At 40.2% G+C, this 24,352-nt stretch overlaps 1 protein-coding gene across 1 annotated transcript in view; it reads right to left on the bottom strand.

Moving 5' to 3' along the window:
* ALG6 (ALG6 alpha-1,3-glucosyltransferase) overlaps positions 1–19,169 on the bottom strand; it is a 35,704-nt gene extending 16,535 nt beyond the window's left edge. Inside the window, exons 1-4 of the mRNA XM_081867288.1 lie at positions 19,068–19,169; positions 14,942–15,026; positions 8,403–8,492; positions 7,016–7,104 (exon numbers count right to left, since the gene is read on the bottom strand). Coding sequence (XP_081723414.1) covers positions 7,016–7,104; positions 8,403–8,492; positions 14,942–15,026; positions 19,068–19,149 — 346 coding nt within the window. The 5' untranslated portion in view covers positions 19,150–19,169. The remainder of the gene's footprint in view (positions 1–7,015; positions 7,105–8,402; positions 8,493–14,941; positions 15,027–19,067) is intronic.
* Between the last annotated feature and the right edge of the window lie 5,183 nt (positions 19,170–24,352).

The raw sequence follows: 24,352 nt of genomic DNA, 5'->3' as shown, positions 1-24,352 counted from the left end.
CAGAGGTGAGAGCCACCTTGGAGTTTTATTTTCCAGTAAGTCTTTGTATTTTGTCCAGACATTAAACACTGCTTTCCTGACAATATGGTTCTTAAAGGCCTTATTGATCTTAACTTTATCATACCATAAGTATGCATGCCAACCAAAAGCATTGTTAAAACCTTCCAAGTCCAACACGTCAGTGTCTTCGAGAAGTAGCCAGTCTTTTAGCCAGCAAAAAGCTGCGGCTTCATAGTACAACTTTAAGTCTGGCAGGGCAAAGCCCCCTCTTTCTTTCGCATCTGTTAATATCTTAAACTTAATTCTGGGCTTTTTGCCCTGCCAGACAAATCTGGATATATCTTTCTGCCACTTCCGGAAGCACTCCGTTTTGTCCACAATCTGTAATGTTTGAAACAAAAACAACATTTTTGGCAATACATTCATCTTGATAGCAGCAATTCGGCCTAACAAAGAAAGCTTCAATTTTGTCCAACTATCCAAGTCTCTCTTAATTTCAGACCAACATTTTTCATAATTATCCTTAAATAGACTCAGGTTTTTTGCTGTTATGTTTACCCCTAGGTATTTTACTTTTTTAACCATAGTTAGTTCTGTTTCTCTCTGAAACCTTTCCGACTCTATATCTGTCAAATTTTTTCCCAACACTTTAGTTTTCTGTTTATTTAATTTAAATCCTGCCACCCGACCAAAATCCTGTATCAGTTGTAATACTCTTTTCGTACTAGATTCTGGCTCCTGCAGAGTCAAAACTAGGTCATCTGCAAAAGCTTTCAATTTATATTGTTTCGCTCCGACCTGAATCCCTTCCACCAACCGGTCCCCTCTGATCAAGTTCAAGAGCACCTCCAGAACCGAAATAAATAACAAAGGGGAAATCGGGCAGCCTTGTCGTGTTCCTTTTTCAATTTTGAACTCTTCTGTGACCACATTGTTAACTATTAGTTTAGCCTTTTGTTCTGAATATATTGCGTCAATCCCATTCTCAAACCCCCGTCCCACTCCCATTTCATTCAAATTTCCCTTCATAAATTTCCAAGAGATATTGTCAAAGGCCTTCTCCGCGTCTATAAAAATTAACACTGCTTTTGTATTTATATCTGTTTGCAAAAGTTCCAAAACGTCAATAATGTTCCTAGTATTTGCAAACATATGTCTGCCTGGGAGAAAGCCTGCCTGGTCTTTATGAATTACTTCATTAAGAACTCTTTTAAATCTACTTGCCAAAATGTCTGCAAATATTTTGTAATCCACATTCAGAAGGGAGATGGGACGGTAGTTTTTAAGTTGTGTCTTTTCAGCTTCAGATTTTGGTATCAATGTGATAAAAGCTTCCTTCCACGATTCCGGCGCCTTCTTCCCTTCCATAATTTCATTACAGACCTCCATCAATGGTTGGATCAGATAGTCTTTTAATGTCTTATAATACTTGGAGGTCAGACCGTCTGGCCCTGGAGATTTGCCCAATTGCATGTTCTGGATAGCTTGTTCAATCTCTTGCTGTGTTATTTTGTTGTTCAGGATTAATCTGTTTTTTTGTGACAACTTTGTTAGTCCATTTCTTTCCAAAAATTGTTTAATCTCAACCTCATCTTGCGGCCCTTGAGTGTATAATTTTTTAAAGTATCTCTGGAAGCACTTTCTAATTTCCATGGGGTTCTGGATATTTCTTCCTTCAATTTCTAGGTTTGTAACTGTATTTAGTTTCTGTCTCTTCTTCAACTGCCAGGCTAGCAGTTTCCCACATTTGTTTGCCGATTCAAAAGTTTTTTGTTTCATTAATTTAATCTTCCATTCTATTTCTTGGTTTATCAATTTGGAATATTGAGCTTGATGCAGTTTAATTTCTCTCAGAATCGGCTGTGACTTCGGATTTGATCTTAATTTCTTCTCCAATTCTTTGATTTTCTGCAAAATCTTATCCTTCCTTTCATTTTGTGTTCTTTTCTTTACAGTGTTCTGTTGTATCAAGAACCCCCTCATCACAGCTTTGCTTGCGTCCCAGATAGTTCTTTTTTCCACCGTAGTGTTCATATTTATTTCAAAATAATCCTTCAGAGTTTTTTGGGCCTTCTTGACAATCTCCTGATCTCTAAACAAGCTATCATTCATCTTCCATCTAAAGGAGCCGGTTGGCAAAAGTGTCATATCCATCTTCAGTGCATTATGGTCGGAGCAGGTCTTTGGGCAGATTTCCACTTTTCTGACCTTGGGTGCCAGACCTCTAGATATCCATATTTGGTCGATTCTTGTCCAAGTCAATTGGGCTTCAGAGAAGAATGTTCCCTCTCTTCCCAGGGGGTTCTTAGTTCTCCAAATGTCAATCCAGTCCATATTGTCAGCCATTTCAAAAAATGTCTTTGGCAGTCTGCCGTCTTTTGTAACATTTTGATTTTGTGACTTATCCATGTTTGTCGATACGACCCCATTCATATCTCCCATCATAATGATGTTGTTGTAGTCCAGATAGTCCAGCATAATCTCATGCAACTTCTTGTAAAATTCCGATTTCCCGTCATTTGGTGCATAAATTCCTAATATCAAAATCTTTTCTCCTTGATGTTGTATCTCAATTCCTAATATTCTTCCATGTTCGTCTTTGAATAAGAATTTAGATGACAGGCTCTCTTTTGCATATATCACCACTCCTCGCTTCTTTACTCTGTCCGAAGATATAAATTCTTGACCAAGTCTTTTGTTTATTAACACCTTTCTATGGAGCCTAGTCACATGTGTTTCTTGTAAGCAGGTAATATCCAATTGTTCTTTTTTTAATATATGAAAAATTTTCCTCCTTTTTTCCGGGATGTTGCAGCCATTAATGTTCCAGCTCAAAAGTTGCAGAGACATCCTGGATAAATCTGGTTATTTTTCAAGGGGTGGTATCTTATTCAGAGGATCTTCAGGGTCCAAGGGTGCAGGTACCTCTGGTGTTTCAGGCCCTGGAAGTTGGTCAATTCCTTTGTGAAGGTCCTCTCCGTATACGTTCAGAAATTTATCTCTATCTTCCAATGTTCTGATTTTGATCTTCTTCCCTCTAAAAGTAAAAGATAGTCCTTGAGGAAATTCCCACCTAAAGATGATTGAATTCTTCCTTAGTAGTCTTGTCAACTCCAAATAGTTAGATCTAAGATCTAGCAGTTGTTTAGGGATATCCTTGTAGATCTCAATTCTTTTGTCCAAAATGTCCAGTGACTTTCCGTAGTGTAGGCCCAAAATCTTGTCCCTTTCCTCCTTTGACCTCAGTATTATCAAACAGTCTCTGGGCTTCTCTTTCTTTAGAAGTCTTCCGAGCCTAAAAGCCGAAACAATTTTAAAGTCCTTTTCCTCTAAACTCCAAAATTTGGAAAATTCTTTAGTCAAAAACTCAGCTAGGTTGCCTTCTTCCACTTCTGGTATTGCTCTTATCCTTAAATTGCTCTCCCTGTTCCGCAGTTCAAGCATGGACAAATAGGTCTGATGTTCACCTACTTGTTTGCAGAGTGGTCTTACCTCTTGTTCTAAATTTTCAAGTTTTTGGCTGGTATCTTCAGCCAATTTCCGATTTTCCCCTGCAGCCTCCTTCAATTCTGCAATCGCTTGAGTATTCTGTGCAACTTGTCCAGATAATTTATTTAAACATTCTGTGTTCTGCTCAATTTTATATGTTTGCTCATCGGCTTTCTTGTCCAAAGATTCTACTTTCTTATCCAAAGATTCTAATTTTTCAAAAATTTTCTCTAAAATAGCAGTGCTTGCCCCTGAGGCCATATCTTCCAGTTGTAATTCCTCAGTTTCTCCCTCCCCTGCCCGAGGCAGAGAAACAGCTTCCACCTCAGAAGGCAAAGTAGGCACAGATGATCTACGTGCCTGTGTGGCTGCGGTTAAAGTTGTCAAAGTTGTTTGTTTAGTTCTTCCTCTCCTTCTTGTACCACTCATTCCAAAGTTATCTAAAAGTCAAGGTCAAGCTGAGTTGTTCCCATGAGAAAGCCACGGCCCAGATGGTAACAGTCAGCAGAGGGCCGGGAAAAGGAAAGTAAAATAAAAGTCACTGTTATAAGTCCCAAATCCTCTAGGGGGAGTTTAAAATATTTCAGGAAAGAGATCAATTTCAATTAAAATAAAGTCAGATTTCTAAGTCCAAGAACCCTCAATAAAAAGATTTTTCAGCAGAGTTGGAGTTTAGAACAGCAACAGTGTTTCTGATGGTGCAAGCTGGTAATCCAAATGCCTTAAAGTAGCAAGTTCAAACTCTCTCAGATTATTTCAAAGTTCAGATTCAAAGTATCCAAACTGCAAGCTGCAAGCTGACAGCTCAGTTTCTCAGGCAGCTCCAGCGCCTGGGGTTTTTAGTTAGAATGTAGCTCCAAAGGGAGAAAGATATCCCGTATGATTAAAGTTCATAAAAGTCCAACACATAAAGTTATTGTTCCACTTAGAATAAAGTTCAATGGGTGCTCAGATCAAATAGTTTAAAAGATCTCTCTTTGCCTCCACTCCTCCAGCTCTTTGCGTTCAAGTTCAATGGGAGCGGAAGACGGACTTCCTGTTTTTCGTCACTCCGCTTTCAGCCAAATTTGATATTTTAAAGTCCCAAATTGCATACAGTCAGTTGTTTACTCACGGGTTGTTGTTTTCAAAGCATAAATTTCAGGAAGAAAGGTCAGCGCTCACTGGCAACGGCTACGCGGCTTCACTCCGCCGATTGCGGAACGACCCACAGCGCCGCAGCCTCCTCCGCGATCCGGAGCCCCTTACGGGGTTCCTTCAACGTTTCGGTGGCCGCTGCTGGCGCCCGCCGGGTCCCGGGACCGCAGGCTTCTGCTGCCTGCGGTTTTCCGTTTTGGGTCTCCGCTGCGCCGTAGCGGACGACCCTTCTCGAGCGGAGCTTCCCTTCCCCGTTAGGAAAGGGCAGCCATTACCCTTCGCGCCGCCTCCGGAAGTCCAGATATCCTATTTTTAAAAGACATCTGAAGGCAGCCCTGTTTAGGGAAGTTTTTAATATTTAATGCTATATTGTTTTTAACACTTGATTGGGAGCCGCCCAGAGTGGCTGGGGAAACTCAGCCAGATGGGCAGGGTATAAATAAAATAAAATAATAATAATAATAATAATAATAATAATAATAATAATAATAATAGATCATTTAGAAGTATTGCCTTGCCTCAGAAGCTCTATACTATTTGTTCTGGAAGCCCAACACTAAAGAGTTATTCAGACAGAACAGTAAGCCATCCTGGTTCGTGGGCAATACCATAGTTTACCCAGATTGGGGGGGAAATGGTAAACTATGGTGTGCCAGAAATGCGAAAGTAAAGGTGTGGACCACAACACAATAAGGGACAAAAGAGTGTCTGAGGTCAAGGCTCTTCAGGGTTCACTCATGAAATGCCACATCATGGTGTCTGAATGAGCTCCGGGACTCCTATGGTTTTAATTTATTTGGCAAAATCTGTTGTCTGTGCATGTGCTTCAGAAACAGAGAGAATCTTCTAAAACATCTAAAACTAATGGTCAGCATTTAACTGTATTGAATTTTGTAACCCTGGTGCACTCATTTAATGGCAATTGTTAAAAAGAATGTCTATCCATTTTCTTAGTTTGTACATCAATGATTTGTCAAGCGTGTTGATTTGAGCATTATTAAAGACCATTTCAAGGGTAATTTGGTTCTAGTGATTTTTAAAATATAATCAATTACTAGAGACCAGATGGAAAGGTTTCTGGCCAATGCAAGAGGTGGTGTGGAGGAGTGTCTGCATCTGCCCAGGATAATCAGCAATAAGACAATGCTGACACGTCATAAGAGATTTTTACAGGACTTCAGTCAATCCTGTGAAACAGAGGAAGACTGAATATCAGCCAATAAATGCATTGTCTGGGCTGCCTCATACGTTACTCTTGTGACAATGCTGTCCATGTTTTTCTTCACTGACCACCACGTGAACTATCAATTGATATGCATCTGAGAATTATCATTGTCGTTATCCTCCATTTGGTTTAGCTGTAAAGGCAAATGAACACTGAACTTTTAGTTGTATATTGGAACTTTTTTGAAGCCTGGGAAAAGCTACTTTACTGTATAATGATTCACAGCACCTATAAGCATTTGATTTTGAACATGCGTAATAACACCTTCTTCATTCCAATGTTTATTAAAAATATATAATTTCATTACTTCAATATTAAAAATCCCTGAGCATGACAGCCCTTCCAACCGCTAAATTTAAAAACTAACAGAAAAGAACTATGAAATTCTTTTTTTAAAAAAACAGACAAGCATAGGCTATAGTTAATAACTGACATGAACTTCAGAGTGCTATCAAAACTTAACCTTATATAGTAGGAATTGGCAAAACTATTATGTCAAATAGGTAACTTCTCAATAAACTGCCATTACTGTAGAATATTACCGTGTTACACTGTAGAACTAAGTTCATACAAGGCAGTTATACAGAAACAAAAAACCCTATAATGTCCAATTTCCAATAATATATAAAACCACAGATTAAAACAATTCACAGTCAGCAGCACACTGGCATATCTAAAGAATTAAAAACTATATTCTCCACAGACCACTAAATAGTTTAACATTCAGCCCAGCATATCAACTAAAAGCAGCCCCAAATGGTTGGATTTTTGAGACCCATTTTAAAAAGCATGAGCTAATGGAGCCATGAAGCACATATTCCATAGGTATGAGGTCACCACTGAAAAGATTCTGTCTCTTATGCTCTTCTAATTTATCCAATTTATCTGAAATATTGGGTCATGAGCAGTGGCTGTCAGTTGTACCCCTGACTACTCATTCATGGCCATGTAACCCATACCTTGAGCAATCTCTCCCACTATAGTCTTTTATCAGCATGAAATTGCTTTAGTGTTAGGGGGCTGAGGCCATTCCCAGTTAGAATTATTTATCTCCTTGCATCTTTACACCTTAAGAACACCCCTTGTATGGGTAATCTGCACTGCAAAAAATAGAATTGGATCAGGAACATTTTGAACTTATGTAAAAAAAAGGCTATTTTCTACCTGTTGCCCGCATGAATAGCTTGTGTGGCTGACTCTCATACCCACGAGATGTGTGCAGAGCAATCCAATCTGGATTGATTAACTTCGCTCTATAAAACAAAGTATCAAAACATTAAAAAGTAGACTATTCACACTGCTAATTGCTTCAGCTTAACAAATGCAGATGACACACATAGAACCATCATGCAGAAACTGCTTCAATTTCAATTATAATTAAGCACTTATCAGCAATACAGAGAACTGAAAATATTTTATCTTTTCACATACAGGCTACGTTTGTGCACCACAGAAAACCATATTTAATGTGTGCTGATGGCTCCCATTTCACTCCCCACCCTCCCACTGTGAGCAGCAACAACAAACTACAAAACGTGCTTCAGTGTTTTGTCCAAAAAGACAATCATGGATAATTTTGCTCCAAACAAACCATAAATGCTGGTTCTTTGCTTCCTGATCATAGAATATGTAAAATAGACCACAATCTCTGCTTCAGGCATAACACTAAGGCAGAGGAAGTCATGCCACATCTTCTGGCACAATGCTGGGTATTTCCTTACCACATAATATAGGCAACTAACAATTTACATATGTCCAACTGACGCACAATCGCACATGCATCGTGTGACTTTAAAAATGGCAAAAATAGCCCAGAAAGGGCAAAAAGTACAAAAACAACACCTAGCAATCCCATGAGCCTTTGCAGGTGCAATTCCAAGAGCGCTTGCACTGACCTTTGAGACTTGTGGAACGTCTGAGTTCGAGAAAGGAGGTTTGGAGGGAGTGACCATGGTGGAGTTTGGCGCCTGGTAAGTGCTGCTGGTATTTTAAAGGGTTTTTTCAGGGAGTTTCAGAGGTTTAGAGGTTGTCTGCAGACTTTTATAATGGCGTTTCAAATATATGTGATTTCACGTAAACACGTGGTGCCTCGGAATGTAACCCCTGCGTAAATTGGGAGTTGCCTGTACATAGAAACTTTGTTGTTGTTTTTTAGTCGTGTCCGACTCTTCGTGACCCCATGAACCAGAGCACACCAGGCACTCCTGTCTTCCACTGCCTCCCACAATCTTCTCTTCTCTTCTCTTCTCTTCTCTTCTCTTCTCTTCTCATGAGGTAGGCATAGAAACTTAGCCAACTACAAACCCCCTTTTATCCACTAAATAATCAGGAGAGACAGAGGTGCCTCATCTGTGATTGTTTACCACACAGGTAAGCACTCCCACGTGCTGCTTATGTGTACACGGTCATAAGTGCGTAATCACCACACTTATTGTGAATGGGGAATGCTGTAGTTGTGCATCAGAATTCCCATACCTGGATCAGCCTGCATTTTTCTATTTCTTCTAGCAAACAAAATGCATTTAAAATAATGCTCACATATTTAACTTACACATAAGCACACAGAAGACTGTGATAAGCAGTAAGAGGTGGATAGTCAAGGCCCCAGTATTGCAAGTTATTGTCAGTGGTGTTGAAGTACCTGAAAAAGAAAAGGAAACCCTGAAATAAATATGTCTTCAGAATGCAGCTCACACAGAATGCAGATCTTCCTCCTTCCCTTTCCCCGTTGCAGCAAGATCCCCCTGCTCAGTGCTGTCCAATTCCCCACTTGCACTGCAGCCCAGTAAACCACGGTCCTTACTGTTCAGAAGTGTCCCAAACCCTATAAGGAGGGGTTGCAAGGGATACAGAGTACTTCAGGAGGGAAGAAAGGACAAGACAGATTGGTTATACATGTTGCATTCCACCCAGGCAGCATTCTACTAGCACAACCAATGGATGATACAACCCAGGGTCATGTTGGTTTTCTACGAAGCTGGACAGCTTCAGTACAATAGTAAAAATATATATATTAAAATATGGCTCTTACTGCATTTTTGTTGTAGATTCTTTTTTAAAATAAAACAAAGACTTGCCTGAGTTTTTGGATGCAGTTGTTGATGTTTGTGTTACGGCAGAATACAAGACATAAAGAATCTGAATGATATAAAATTTGTGCCTGTAACCAGCTGATATTGTTCTGGGAAATACATTTTCATTTCTAGGAAACAAAGCTAGAATAATTCAAAAATCTACTGGGCTATGAAAGGTAATTATTGTTCCAATTGCCATGATTCACAAGATCTGATTCATCAGTGCCATTAATTTCACTTTTTCAATATATGTGAGCAGCTCCAAAAATACAAGGCTCTATTCCAGTCAGCCTCTATATTCGTTGGACGCTTTTCCTAACCTGACCAGCCTTTCTCCTGAAACCTTCTGCAATCACCTTCAGCTGAAGATATGTACCCAAAGACCCTTCTCTAACAAAGTCTGTGGCTTTGACAAGATGGTGTTTTCTGAAGCGTCAACAGACAACTTAAACAAAATATTAAAGAAATACAGAGTTGCATATAAAAATGTTACAGTACTACAAAGTCACTAATATAGTTACTGACACACTCTCCCTCTAAGGCTCCGGATTCTAACCCACGGTTCAAACAAACTCTCAGCTCACCCACAAAAGTGGTTAGAGCATTACAGCCTTCAAGGTTTTGCAGCCTTAAGCACAATTTTATCTAAGGGATTCTAAGATCCAACACTAGTTCTCCAAAGTCACAAAACCCAAACATCTGAGCTAAAAGAATGATTGGCTAATCTTGTGAGCTAACAAAGTACTGAACCTGAGCTGCTCCATATCAACAGTATCCAAATAGTACTGCTGGCTTTCACAAGAATTAGGAGGTGCTAAAAACTAAACTCTGCTTAATTACAACAGTACCAAGTTGTCAGCACAATAGATGACAAAGGTCATGATCCTGTTCAGTCATACCAGTAACAACAAATTCAACAGGCCCTCTAAACTAGCCCAAGAAAGTAACCTCTAGAGGACAATAAGAAAGCGCAAAGATAAAGGAATTTCATTCTTACGACTTTTCTGTACTTATGTTTCTGTGGAGAGCAGTCAGAATTTAGCCACATCTTCAAGTTGAAAGGAAGAAGATTTTATTCAATGAAAATAAAAGTTACAAAAATAAGACATCAGAACCTTTAAATCTCAGTGAAACAGAGTGACTAGTATTTTATAATTGCCAAGGGGCAAGTTCTTAGCTTTCCCAGTCTATCCACTCAAATGCAGCCAATTTTTGACATTTATTACAATAAATGATATTTCTTGAATACCTTATGAGCAGCCTGAAGTATCTTATGAACAATTCATGATAAATCATATTTCTTAAAGCTGCATCTCTGCCCCTTATCCCACCATTTAAAATTTCTCATGCCAGGATAGTTTTAACTCCTTCATTTGGATATTGATGTCTTGCGATTTACTAGTAAATATCTCATTCAATTCCATGCTCTTATTTGAACTTAGATTCCAAAGAAAAAGTTTGTGTATAGGTGTGAAAAAAAGGTAAGAACTGTCACATTTCTAACATGCAATATCAGAAGAAAAAGATGCTGTCAAGATTGTCTTTGATAAATATGCATGGGCTCCAAAGAAAGATAGAGAAGGCAGAAATATTTAAATTTGTGCCTCTGGCTCAGAAAAACTACATACAGGAAAACTACATACAAATCACATTTCTCATTTACTGCCTACCTTTTTTTAATATACTTTTTTTCCAGAACAAAGGAAGTGAACATGGAGTACATGATAATACCATTTGAGCAAACCTGAATAATAATAGTAATCATTGCCTTTTCAAAGGCAAAGACTTTAGGGGGCAAACGTTCAAAAGATGCCACCTTGCACCCAGTACAGGGGATCACAAATTTGTTTGTTACCAAACAATGAAATCTCATCCCATTACACTGCTCACACTGTTATACTATACAGCAATATATGCAGAACAAATTGTAAGTTTCCAAATTTAAACTAAATTGGCTAATTGTAGTACAGTATTTGGTTTTGATGGCAGACAAGTGCAGATTTATTGGTTAGCATTCCATTGGCTGTAAATTTTAATGCTGCTATCAACTTCTAAAAACAGCTAATTCTTAAGCAATCCTTTCCCCCTTTCTCACCAATACCAATACCAACCACACATTTTATGACAAATACATTCCTGCAATTAGGTCATGTCGCAAACAGTTTCTCTCTTTACACACACTCTCTCTCTCTCTCTCCCCCCCCCCACACAGTAAAAAACCCAACATCATCATTACTATATACAGCAAGAGTATACTCAACTTACGAGCACATACAAAAGGTAAGTTATGACTTGACCATGTGGTAAGGAAGCATCTTCTGCACATCAGAGTGGTCAATTTATTACAACTGGAGGACACAATGTAATGACAAAATATGCTTTAAAAGACAATCTTGTAGGTAAACTGGTTCCAAGCTGTTAAGGGCTTTATAACACCTTGAAGTTGGTCCAGTAGCAAATTAGCAACAGAACTAGAGGACCCAATGTGCACTGCAAAATAAGCCTCCTTCTTTTTTTGCAGCCTTACTGCCACATTATAGGCACGACTGTGTGTTCTTAGCAGTGTTCAGTTGGCTTCAGAATGAGACTTGCGCCACCTCACTCCAGTCTTCATCCGGACTGTTTTACAGTCTGGAGCTCCTGAGAGTACCAAGAACTCCTTGGGCTCGAAAATGCCAGAGAGAATGCTCAGCAGTGATTGTGTCTACTGCCCGTTTCCTCTCGCCACTCCATAGCGACGAAGTCTTTGACAGGATCACCTGCTTTCTCCACTGGAAAATTCCCCAGAGCATTCAAGAACATATCTGGTCCCATCAGTCTCTGAGAGCGGGCCATGTGAATGGGCTCACCACCCTTACAAGTTGAGAGGTGTGGAAACCAGGAATCTACTGCTTATGTCTGAACTCCAGTTTTCAGAGAATTTGTATCACTTACAAATCGGTACTGATAGTTGTAAAATATACTTAACTGGACAAATTGGAAAACATTTTTTTCAAATATTAATTTTGCTAAAATATTAAAATTGGTGGATCGCATCTTAAAGGCAGATGACAGGAATCATTATACGATATATATTTTTGTTACATGACTAAATTGTTCTAAAACATTTTATTTATTTATTTATTTTTTAAAATAATTTTTATTAATTTTACAACATAAACAAAAAAAAACAGACAAAACATAACACGACTTCCCCAAACCTCCCCTTCACTGCATCCTTATTTTAAATTTTTTTAGCAATCCTTCATCCCTTTTTATATTTAATTCTCTTTAAGGCTTTTTTTTAAATTTCAATTTTTGCAGCTGTAATTCTTTATATCCAATCCCTTGACATCTTAACATTCTGAAATTTTACAACAATTTTTAAGATAGATTTTGAATTTTTTCCAGTCTTCTTCCACTGTCTCTCTCTTCTGGTCACGGATTCTGCCGGTCATCTCCGCCAATCCCATAAATTCAGTCACCTTGGTCTGCCATTCTTCCAGAGTAGGCACTTCTCTAGTCCTCCAATACTTCGCCAAAAGAATTCTTGCTGCTGTTGTTGCGTACATAAAGAATGTTCTATCTTTCTTTGGAACCATTTGGCCCACCATGCCCAAGAGAAAAGCCTCTGGTTTCTTTATAAATGTCCACTTAAGGATTTTCTTAATTTCATTATAGATCATTTCCCAGTAGGCCTTAATCTTCGGGCAGGTCCACCAAAGATGATAAAAAGTTCCTTCGCATTCATTACACTTCCAGCAATTGTTATTGGGCAGATGATATATCTTTGCAAGCTTGACTGGGGTCATGTACCACCTATAGATCATTTTCATTATATTCTCTTTCAAGGCACTACATGCCGTAAATTTAATACCTGTGGTCCATAACTGCTCCCAGTCAGCAAACATAATATCATGACCAACATCTTGTGCCCACTTAATCATAGCTGATTTAACCGTTTCATCCTGTGTGTTCCATTTTAGCAGCAAATTATACATTCTAGACAAATTCTTAGTATTGGGTTCTAGCAATTCTGTTTCTAACTTTGACCTCTCCTTCTGAAATCCTAGTTTCCTGTCTTGCTTAAAGGTTTCATTAATCTGGTAATAATGTAACCAGTCTCGGACTTTAGGTTTCAATTTCTCAAAGCTCTGTAGTTTCAGGTTTTCACCATCATATTCTATAATTTCACAATATTTTGGCCAATCTGAGTCCATGTTCAGTCTTTTTACCGCCTTGGCTTCCATTGGTGACAACCACCTGGGGGTTTTACTCTCTAACAAATCTTTATATCGATTCCATACATTATACAGTGCTTTCCTGACAATATGGTTTTTAAAGTTTCTATGTACCTTTACCTTGTCATACCATAAATATGCATGCCAACCAAAGTTATTATCATAACCTTCCAGATCCAGAATATCTGTATTCTCAAGAAGTAGCCATGGTTTCAGCCAGCAGAAAGCTGCTGCTTCATAGTAAAGTTTTAAGTCAGGCAGGGCAAAGCCCCCTCTATCCTTTGCATCGGTCAGAATCTTAAATTTTATTCTGGGTTTTTTGCCCTGCCAGACAAATTTAGATATATCTTTCTGCCACTTCTTGAAACAATCCATCTTGTCTAAAATTTGCAGTGTCTGGAACAAAAATAACAATCTCGGCAATACATTCATCTTGATGACAGCAATTCGGCCTAACAAGGAAAGTCTCAGCCTAGACCATATATCGAAATCTTTCTTCACTTCCAACCAACATTTCTCATAATTATCTTTAAATAAGTTCACATTCTTAGATGTTAAGTTCACCCCCAGATATTTTACTCTTTTTGCAATTTCCAAACCGGTTTCTCTTTGGAAGCTATCTTTTTCCCCCATCGTTAGATTTTTTTCCAACACCTTTGTCTTATGTTTGTTTAATTTAAAACCTGCTACTTGACCAAATATTTCAATTAGTTCCAAAACTCTTTTTGTACTGGCTTCTGGCTGTTGTAATGTCAAGGCACAAGTCCAACCAAAAGTCCCTACTTTGTAGCACTTTATAGTATTAAAACTGTAATCCACCAAAGTCCCGTTAAAATGTTTCAGATAGATCTTATTTTGTAACCGCTATCTTTTGACAGCTCATTTGACAGTTCCTTTTCTAGGCAATCGCTGCTCCGGCAGCCTGGCCAGAAGTGTCGGCAGCAGAAGCTTCCCCGTTCATTACTCTTTCTTTCTTTTACAGGTTAGATTAATTCTGTTTCCCCCCCCCCCTTCCCCTGCTCTACAGGGGGGAGATCCTTTCGATGTCTGGTCTGGTAAAGTTCAAAATAACTTTCCTTTTAAGTACAGCTCAGTCTTTTCATTGCTCCGTTACTCATGCAGATCCGGGAGGTTGACTTCCTTAATTTTATCTCCCGTTTTCAGCCAAATCTTCTAAATTTTAAAAGTCCCGTTTCCTTAATTTCCGTTCTTACTCACGGGTATTGTTGTTACCAATCGTTAATTTCAGAAAGGAATCGGCGCTCTCCGTCAATGGCGACGCGGCTTCACTCCGTAAGCTGGGTAGCGATCCTCAGCACCGCGCTCGCCCCGATGCCGCTCCGGAGCCTTTAAAAAGGCTCTTTCACGATACCGGGGGGCGCAAAGGTGCCCACCGAATCTCCTTGCTCACAGGCTTCAGCGCCTGTGATTTTAGGGGTCCCCCGCTTGCCGTAGCGGGTAAGACCCGAACTCACGGAGCAGTCCTGCCTCGGAGCTCGAGGCTAGGACCGCCATTGAACGCTGGCGCCGACCGGAAGTCTGTTCTAAAACATTTTAGATACAGGTATTATATAGATCTAAGTAGCTCTAGAATGAGATATTTCAAGGGAAACAAAAATAAGTAAAGGAAATGGTAATTGGCTGCAATGTTATGTACACTTAACTGGGGCTTACTTCTTTGCAGCCTTATGTAGGGTTACACTGCAAAGGGCTGTGTAGGCAGGAAGGTTTTATGCACCCCAAGATTATAGTCTTTCCATAGAAAAGGGAATAAAAAAATTCAAAATTAGGCATACCACTGTTTGACTGGCAGATTGTAGGTAACTTCTTGCCAATGTCTTTGAGCTTCGTAGTCTCCATACATAGGTGGTTTTCCTGCACCTTAAAAGAAAGAAAAAAGATGGGAAACTATATTTATCAGTTGTTAATTCATGTATAAATTAATTTTGCTCTACTAATGCCTGCAATTCAATGCTTTGCCTGGAAATTAATATACCCTCTGTAGCAAAAGTGTGACAGGTATTTGCATGTAACATTCTTTTACAATCAGCTCTGTCAGGAAGAGAAGAGGTTCTTGGGGTAGTATTAGACGTAGGATACATTTCCATTTTCTGAATACATCTTTTATTAATATTCTTCTTAGTTCCCTATTCTTTCCTCCCCCCCCCCCTTTCTTCTCTCGTCAGAAATTCTTTGTTTTTTCCTGTAACTTTTTAAAATCAGTACAAAATTTGCATGAGTTTCTTCTTTATTGAATACTACAGAACAAGCCAATTGTGGTAGTATCACATTAAACAATTAGGCACACAGATTATTCATTTCCTGTCGTTCCTGATTAGCTATTGAGAGCACACACTTATTTCTATGGTATTGACTCTAACTTCATGGAGATTGAAGAGTTTCTTTTAAATATAGGAAAGCTATCTATAATTCTTTCATATGATCTATGTTTGAGCAATTCACACAAACAGCAGAGAAGGACATAATCTGTCCTTTTGCAACACTGAGAGCAGACAATTGCTACAAGAAGGATATTAAGAGGAAAGGGTTTCAGATAGGCCAGTGCTTCTACAAACAGAAGACTCCTCTATGGACATTTGGGAAGAGAGTTAAGAATATGTGCCAAGCGACATGTGCAATAACTTCCTTCTGCCCATTTACCAACATAATGGATGAATACTACAGGGAAATAGGATTGATTCAGCAAAAGAAAACATTCACATGGCAGCAGCCCATGCTCTAGGTACAGGGCACAACCAAAAGGATGGGAAACATTCCTACAAGGGTCCTACTGATTCCACAGAAAACAATAATGTCTGATGGAAATGCTTGATATTTGACCACTGCTGTCTTTTACTGCAGATCTATATCTATCACTATTATTTACAATGCTGGGAAGACTGAGAAACCTACAAAAATTACCAACCAGTGATAGCTTCTCCTAGGAAGAGTTTATGACAGTGTTCTTCTCACTACAAAACCAAAGAGGAACTAACGTCCAAACAGCAAAATATATAATACAAGACCAGAATCAGTCAAAACTAGGCCCGTTAAAATTATCAACTTTGAGGCAGCAGTGAAAGTAAACAAAGCAAGGGCAAGCATTTTAGCATCTGCTGTGCTTTGTTGTTGTTGTTTTCCAAAATGAACCAAGCAGAATACATTGAAAAAAATTGGTACCCATTTTTAATTGTTTGGGGTTTATTTGTACACATGATGCAAAAGGATATAGGTTGACGTCGCAAGGCAAAGTAGTAATGGTGAGTAATTAAATACCAAACTGATCAGCTAAACTATTTGGTCCTTTCTTTTTAGTTTTTGCACTTTATATTTTGCCTCGGGTTGCTATTCTGGGAAATTAGGCTGCAAAAGCACATTGTAATGAGTGAGCCTTAAACAGCATGTGTGCAGTATTGAAGCCATGGGCTGCAGGCAATGAACTGCTTCCAAAGGGGACATTTTAATTCCATACACCTTTTGCAAGGGAGACAAAAGCTGTAAAGTATAACATTTTAAAAGTTATTACTAAGCAGATCCTCAAAGCAGCATACAGTACTGCTTTATTATAGTGAACGAGATGTGCCTTTGAAGAACAAGAGGTTCCCAAATATAAAAAGTATAAAATGTTGCCCTAAGATCAGTCAAAGACCAGGACATTCTCCATAGCTTTTGATGCAACCCATATATAGAAGCAACTAAGACTTTGGGCAGCTTGATGACACAAACATAAATTTCTCTCTCTCACACACACAAAAAAAACAAATTTAATTCCTCATATTAATAATTCTTCACCTTTAAATTGTACTATATTATTCTTAACCATGAAAAAAATTGAACCAGTAGTGTTCAATGCCATTTGTTAGCCACATTCACTAATGCTAACTAGTTCAGCAAACCCACCTGGAGGAAAATATATGGTGAGAAAAGCAAAAGCAAAGTAAAAAAAAAAAAGCTTGATGCATCTAAAATATAGTGGACTCAGAGCAGAAGTAACCTTCCTATATCTGGTCATCCACACCTTAAGTTGGAACTATGTTGATTTAGAACAGCTGATATCAGCCTTTCGATCTCAACTGCCATTGCATTGGGCAGCACCTGCATACATTTTGAGGGTAACCAGCAAATTGGACACATAGTTGGATTTTATGAATGAACATTTGGGGTTTTGCATCCAAGTCTTCTACAATGGTTTATGCTACTACTGTACCTATTTAGAAAACATGTAATGTGATTCATAAGCAGTTTGTATTAATACAGGTAACAAGTATAAAATGTAGATTCTCTCTACCATCATTTCATCACCACTTTCACCTGATATATGTACAAAAGAATTGCCACCCTAGCCAACTGTAGGGGAGAGGGAGTATATCTGTCCGTCATAGTGCCTGATCTAACAAATTACTCAACTGCAAGGAATTGTTGCTTGTCCCCAGTGAGGGTCTAACAATACATACATTAAACAAAAAGTGAGCAGGTCAGCACTATGCATTACAATACGCAAGGCATACAGTACAAGTTGCAATATACACAACTACTAACAGCTTCAACTTAACTCTCCTTTGTATGTTGAAAGTTTGTTAAAGTGTTGGCCTTTTTCGTTTTTGTTTTTTAGTTCTTAGATGTTTCCGTCAGAATAGGACAGTAGTTGTAACTTAATATTCAGACACTATTGCATCTGGAAAGTTAATTTCGTTATACCAAAAAACATAACACATTAGACATAGCAGAATCTTAATTGCTTCCTCTTTGTTCTGTTAATTTGAACAGGTGAGGGTACAACCAGAATTAAATACCAATCTTCCCATTTTGACTTCCACATCATGGTAACTAGATTATAATAATGTGAAGGGAGACCAGAGTTGTGCTTTTGGGACCCACCTTCCCACCATCCATGTATTGTTGAGGAAAGGCTGAAGAAAGGAGCCTGTTCTTGTGTAGGCTCCCCAAGCAACATGATCAGAAGGATTCTAAGCTGCACATGTGTAAAGCAGGTTCCTAGAGTTGCAGCAAAGCAGGTGGGCCAGGAAGAACAGCTACTCTCACTTTCAATCATGTGAGAGGTCAACACCCAGACAGAGCTCAGATGTTGTTTATCATAGTTGTGAAAAGAACCTAAGGTTCTAATCTTGTACTGTATAACTAAATGTTTTTCTAAATAACTACATTAGACAGCTACTGTTGTCACTACATTTGTGTGACAACAGTAATATTTTCTTCTGTTCTCTTTTGTATTTGGCTTAGATTTATAACAAGCTTAAATGATATAGATTTAATCTTCATCAAATTGAAAGTAAACATGAAGTGCTAAGATAGCTATGCGTAAGATGTGGCGGAACAGGGAATGGGAAGATAACACTACTTTCTTCTAATAGTTATAGCTATGGTTGTAGTGCTGTCAGGAAATGAAGGAAATTCTTTATTGCATTTTAAATTTTATTACATGTGAAAATTCTTCAGTTTGGTTGTGTGCTTTTTGATGTGCTTTATTTATTGCTTACGACAACTTTTATGTTTTTAATTATGTAAATAGTTCTATGCAGTGCTTTTTTCTTTAAAAATGTTTAGGGGTACTCTCATTTTCCTACTCATATTGAAATGCTGCCCCTCAATGAGGCCAAACTTGGATTAACAAAATGTTTAGGGGTATGCATATCCCTACATCCCCCCAGAAAAAAGCACTGCTTCTATGTTGTAAGCCACCTTGAGCATAGTTTTAACTATGAAAAGGCAGCATATAAATAAAATAATAATGAAAAAGCAATAAAATACATTTTTTTTAAAAAAAGAACAAGGCTATTCAGAGTTGAGAACATGATTATTATACACCTTTCATTTTTAACTACTATATACTTATTTTCTTTTAATAAACTTCTAACAGTAATTTCAGTACAATAGTTCATATACATTCAGAATATTTACTACCTGAGTAAGAACCAAGGGACACAGTCCAACGGACAAGAAGGCCTAGTAATGCAGTAATTGTCATTAAGCTCCATTTTTCCATAGCTGCTATTCCGAAATCACCTTGAAACAAGAACAGAAACAATGATGTCACAAAATTCTGGCTTCTGCCCCTAAAGTTTATATACAGAGATAAATCCACAGGTAGGACAGTGAGCAAATGCAGCCTTTTTGATTATGCTACTATGGGAAAGGCAAATCCAACGAAAGCCATTACTGCATCCAGCAAAGTAATCTTTAGAGCAAAGAATTCTCTAATGCTGCCAGGGATATCAGCAAAATCAAATCTTTACTCAGTCTCTGTTCACAAGGAGAATTTAGCTGGATGGATTAAATTGGCAAAAGTGCAGATGGGTATAGTTCCAGGAGATGTCAAAGAAAATGTAATTTCAGCCAATCATAAATTTTGAAAGTGTAATCAAAGTAACCAATCCAATTCTACAAGCTAAGCCATCACTATTATTTGGGAAAAGGCCAATAGAATAGAGCTGGACTAAAGGAATCACAGCCATGATCTAAGTTCTATGCATGTTTACTTGTATGTTCCGCTGCTGATTTACTCATGCACAGAGCAACACTTATTCTCTTGGTTTAAGCAGATAGGGAGCTATAATCCCACATGGCCAGAAAAGATTGAAAGGTCCCACAGTTTACATTTGATAATCAAACACAAAATTGCAAGCCTGTCCCCAGATATCCCCCTTTAGTTCTGTCTCGTGCTAGGCCTTAATGATAGTCTAGAGTAGAGCATGAATAGGGAATCTGCAGGTCTCCAGGTGTTGTTGAACTCCAATTTCCATCAACTCCAACCAGCATACTCAAGGGTCTGGATTACAGGAGTTGTAGTCGAACAACCTCTGGAGGTCCACATGTTCTTCATCTGTGCTTGATAACAAGGATAATGCCTGGTTGTGAATGGTCCATGAGTCAAGCAGTGAAGAATTAAAATAACAACATGGTACAATTCACAAACTATTGTGAAAACAAAAGCAAATCCTGACCTAGAAACTCAAAGTGTTTGTTTTTCTTTTCTGAGAATCTGACAGAAGCCAGAAATTATAAACGCATAAATCATGCATATCAGGAGCTGGAAAAGCTCAACCAAAATGATAAAGGGGATGAAGTAATTCCTCTCTGAGGCAAGGTTGTAACATTTAAGCGTATTTAATTTAGAGAAAATGCAAGAAAGAAGGGAGATGTATACAATTATGCATAGTCTAGAAAAAAACATCAAGATATCACATATATATATATATCAATAATATCACATATTATTAGCACTCATGAACATCCAGTGTTACTGAATGTTAGAAGGTGCAGAACAGAAAAAAAAGGAAATATTTCTCTGCATGATGCAGTTAAACCATGGAATTCACTCCCCAAGAGGTAGTGATGTCTGCCAGCCTGGATTCCTTTAAAGGAGAATTAGAAAAATTTGTGGAGAAGGCTATCAGTGGCTGACTGCCACAACAGCTATGTTCTACCTCCAGTGTTGGAGGCAGTAAGCCTTTGAATAGCACTTGCTAGCAATCACAAGTGGGAAGCATGCTTTTGCACTCAGCTCAGGCTTGCTGGCTTCCCATAAACATCCGGTTGGCCACTTTGAGAACAGAATGCTGGACTAGATGGGGCACTGGCGTGATCCAGCAGGCTCTTCTTCAGGAGAGTTACAGTGCAATCCTATTCATATATACTCAGAATTCTGCTGAGCTTAACCTACACCAAAACAGAAGTCAATTATTAGACCAAAACAGTTGGAAACTTTATCCTGTATTTTCCAGCACAATGGACATTCAAGGACTAGGTTTAATTTAATCTATCTGGGGCTCCTGATGTTCAATGGCAATAGTCAATACCATGTAATTAAGCCATAGTTTAATTCAGGTTTATAAATATTTAAAACTGAAGACTCTATTTGTCAATATTATTTCCTCTTATTCCATGCTGCAATTGCAGGTGTGTATAGGTCCCTGCTCCTGCCAACCTAGCAGTTCAAAAGCACGTCAAAGTGCAAGTAGATAAATAGGTACTGCTCCAGCGGGAAGGTAAACGGCATTTCCGTGTGCTGCTCTGGTTCGCCAGAAGCGGCTTAGTGATGCTGGCCTCATGACCCGAAAGTGTACGCCGGCTCCCTCGGCCAATAAAGCGAGATGAGTGCCGCAACCCCAGAGTCAGCCACGACTGGACCTAATGGTCAGGGGTCCCTTTACCTTGATAGGTTTTAGCAATAAAAATAAAAATAGACAATGGAATTACTAAGCATAAATTACACACCAGACCTGCAATGTCTAATCTGTGAAATTGCCACTTGCGTGGAAATAGGGCAAACCTCTGTTGCTCTGCAGTTCTGTAGAGAAAGGGCTATCCCAAGAGGTTATTCCCCCCCACCAAAAAAAAACCAGACCCAGAAGTGTTGTGGCAGACGCTTTTTCAAAAGCTCACTTGCCTACCAAAACACTCTCCCCCTCCTGCCCCCGCGCGAGGGTAGGGATGCTCAATGGCTCAGCAGAGAAAGGGAAAGAAACTTTGCACACGCCTCCAGAACATGTTTCTTCAATTAAACTGACTACTTCACATAACTCAGGGCCGAGGCGCAGCATCTAAGCAAATCATCTGAGAGGGCTGAGTAGGACCAGGGTCGCCCCTTTTGCTGACAGGGCCAACAAAACACAACCCCGAGAAGAGAAAGTCGTTGGAGTGACACCCTGTCCAAGGAAAAGGATGGGGGCGGTGGTTGGGAAGCAACGCCTCCTTCAAGGACGAGCCTCTCCCTTCCCTCCCTCGAGTCGGGCGCAGCTCAGAAAGCCCCCCTTTCGAGTTTCCAATAGAGGGTCCCGCCCGCTTCGCTCGTCCCCTGCAACCCTCCTACAACTGCCCGCCCCTCCAATCAGTTTCTGCCAGCCGGGAGACGCCGCGCTCCCGGCTCTGGCTCAGCTCAGGAGCGCGCTCCCGATGCAAAAGCCCGCCTTTTTTCACTCCCTCGCTCAGCCCCCCCCCCCCGCCAGTCCAACACGTGGCGTGTCCATTCCTTTCCGCGCGAGGCTCCCCTGCCTCGGACGCTCTCGAACTCACCGAGACTGACAGGCGCGAAGAGGAAGTTGAATGGGCAGGCGCGCGCCCGACCTGCTGTTCCTCCCCGCCTTCGGAGGCCAGGCACATGCGCAGAAAGTCCTCCTGACGCGGCAGCCGCGCGCGCGTCGTGACGCTACCGTCCCGTCCCTTCCCTTTCCCCGGATAGGAGCGTTCGGCTCAGTCGTAGCCCTGAGGTGAAGTGTTGCCTCTCATTCGGAAGCGCGCCACGTCGCCTGGGATGGTAGCCTAGGAACTAGGGCGATCTCTAGCAGAGCCAGGCCGGCTCTTCGGCGAGCCTTAGCCCTGCCCGAGGTCGAGTTTGAACGCCGTGTGGGTTTGCAATTGCAGCTCTAGGTAGTTCCTTGGTAGGGCCTTTGTTCCTAGAGAAGTTGCAGCGCCGTTGGCAGAGAAGAAGCAGGCTTGAATTCTGAGGGATGCTGCGCTGCCTACTTTCTAAACAAAGGCTGCCGTTGTAGCACCACAGAGTAACAAGGCCGCAAAAGTTGCTAGGCTGCAAAATACTTTTATAGGTAGCAGAAGCGAGAGGGAGCACGCTATATCAGGCAGCCCCACTTCGTTTCTGTGCTGGGCATAAATGTAAAGGACCCCTGCACGGCTAGTAAAGTACCTTTACATGTGCTTGGCGTGAAGCCTTGATCTTCAACTGATTGCAACCTGATCCAAGATGGGTTGCAACAGGAGCACTACCACCGTGGATGTGTATGGTAAAGGGTTAGGACAGGGGTCTGCAACCTTTAAGACAAAAAGAGCCACTTGGACCCGTTTCCGAAGAAAAAAAAACTGGGAGCCGCAAAACTCGTCATTATAAAAATAACTTTTTTGTCACTTTTTAAAAATTATTTCTTTGTTTGACCCCTCAGAATTACTCCTCCTCATAGAAATAAACGTTAAATTAACAAGTTACCTTTTTGTGTGTGTGTGTGTTCTTCACTCCCCTTCAAAACAGTGACCAGCGTACATGCCCCCTTCCAATGCAGTGACCAGCATACATGCCCCTTACAATGTAGCAGGCGGGTGGGCGGGCGGGAAGGTGACGTCGGGACAGTGTGTGACTAATGCACGCACCACCCCCATGCGACGTCACAGCCAGTACAGCGCCCGCCACAGGGGGGAGTGTCGGGGCGCACAATGCCCTCGCTAGTATCCTCCCCGGAGCCGCGGCAAAGGTGTAAAAGAGCCACATGCAGACCCCTGGGTTAGGACATGGGTCCTCAGGTGCATGCAGGCCCTGTGCCTGAAAAGGTTCCCACTTCTGGCAGCCTGCTTGGTTTTCCATGCTGGGTGGAGAGTGCTGTCTCCCTCCTCCACCATCCCAGTTCTCTTGCCTGCAGGCAATTCCTTGCCTCCTCTGGCTACCAGGTGGGTGCTTAAATACAATGCTGGAAGGACATATACAGTGGTACCTCAGGTTAAGAACTTAATTCGTTTTGGAGGTCCGTTCTTAACCAGAGGTACCACTTCAGCTAATGGGGCCTCCTGCTGCTACTGCACCACCGCCGCACAATTTCTGTTCTCATCCTGAAGCAAAGTTCTTAACCCAAGGTACTATTTCTGGGTTAGCGGAGTCTGTAACCTGAAGTGTCTGTAACCCAAGGTACCACTGTATAAAGAAGGCAGGTCCCTTCCCCAAGAAGATTGCAGTCTAGATTTTGAAAGTGTGGAGGCGATGGAAGGAAATCTCCAGAAGAAGCCGGGTTTCAACACGCTCTCAATCCCCAGGCTTGGCTCATTAAGAGAATTAATGGACAAGGTTGTTGTGAGGATAAAATGGGGGTGAAGAGAACCATAGTATAAATGTGATAGATAAATGAATAAAATAATGACTGTTTCAGACAGTGAACTTCATGGCTGAAAGGGAATCTGCATATTTGTGGTCTTTTTCAGCTGCAGATAAAAAAACTCCCCCCCCCCATTTTGTTCTGCTGTTTTAATATTTTGCTTCTGTTTGTTTTATTTTAGCTTGGTGTTTTTTTATCCTACTCTTAACGCACCCAAAGGACATTTTTTATTGTGCAGTGTACAACTATCACAAATAAATAAATAAATCCGTCCATGTTGGCTTAAAAGAATCCCCCTCCATCCAGACACTAAACCTGCTTAGTTGCACCTAAGTTGTTATGTCATGAACCTTCAGGCTGCACCTTAGGATCAGG

This window comes from Podarcis erhardii, assembly GCF_964252035.2.
Source record: "Podarcis erhardii genome assembly, chromosome: 6".
Taxonomy (NCBI): Eukaryota; Metazoa; Chordata; class Lepidosauria; order Squamata; family Lacertidae; genus Podarcis; species Podarcis erhardii.
This window is presented reverse-complemented; position numbering and strand designations above follow the sequence as displayed.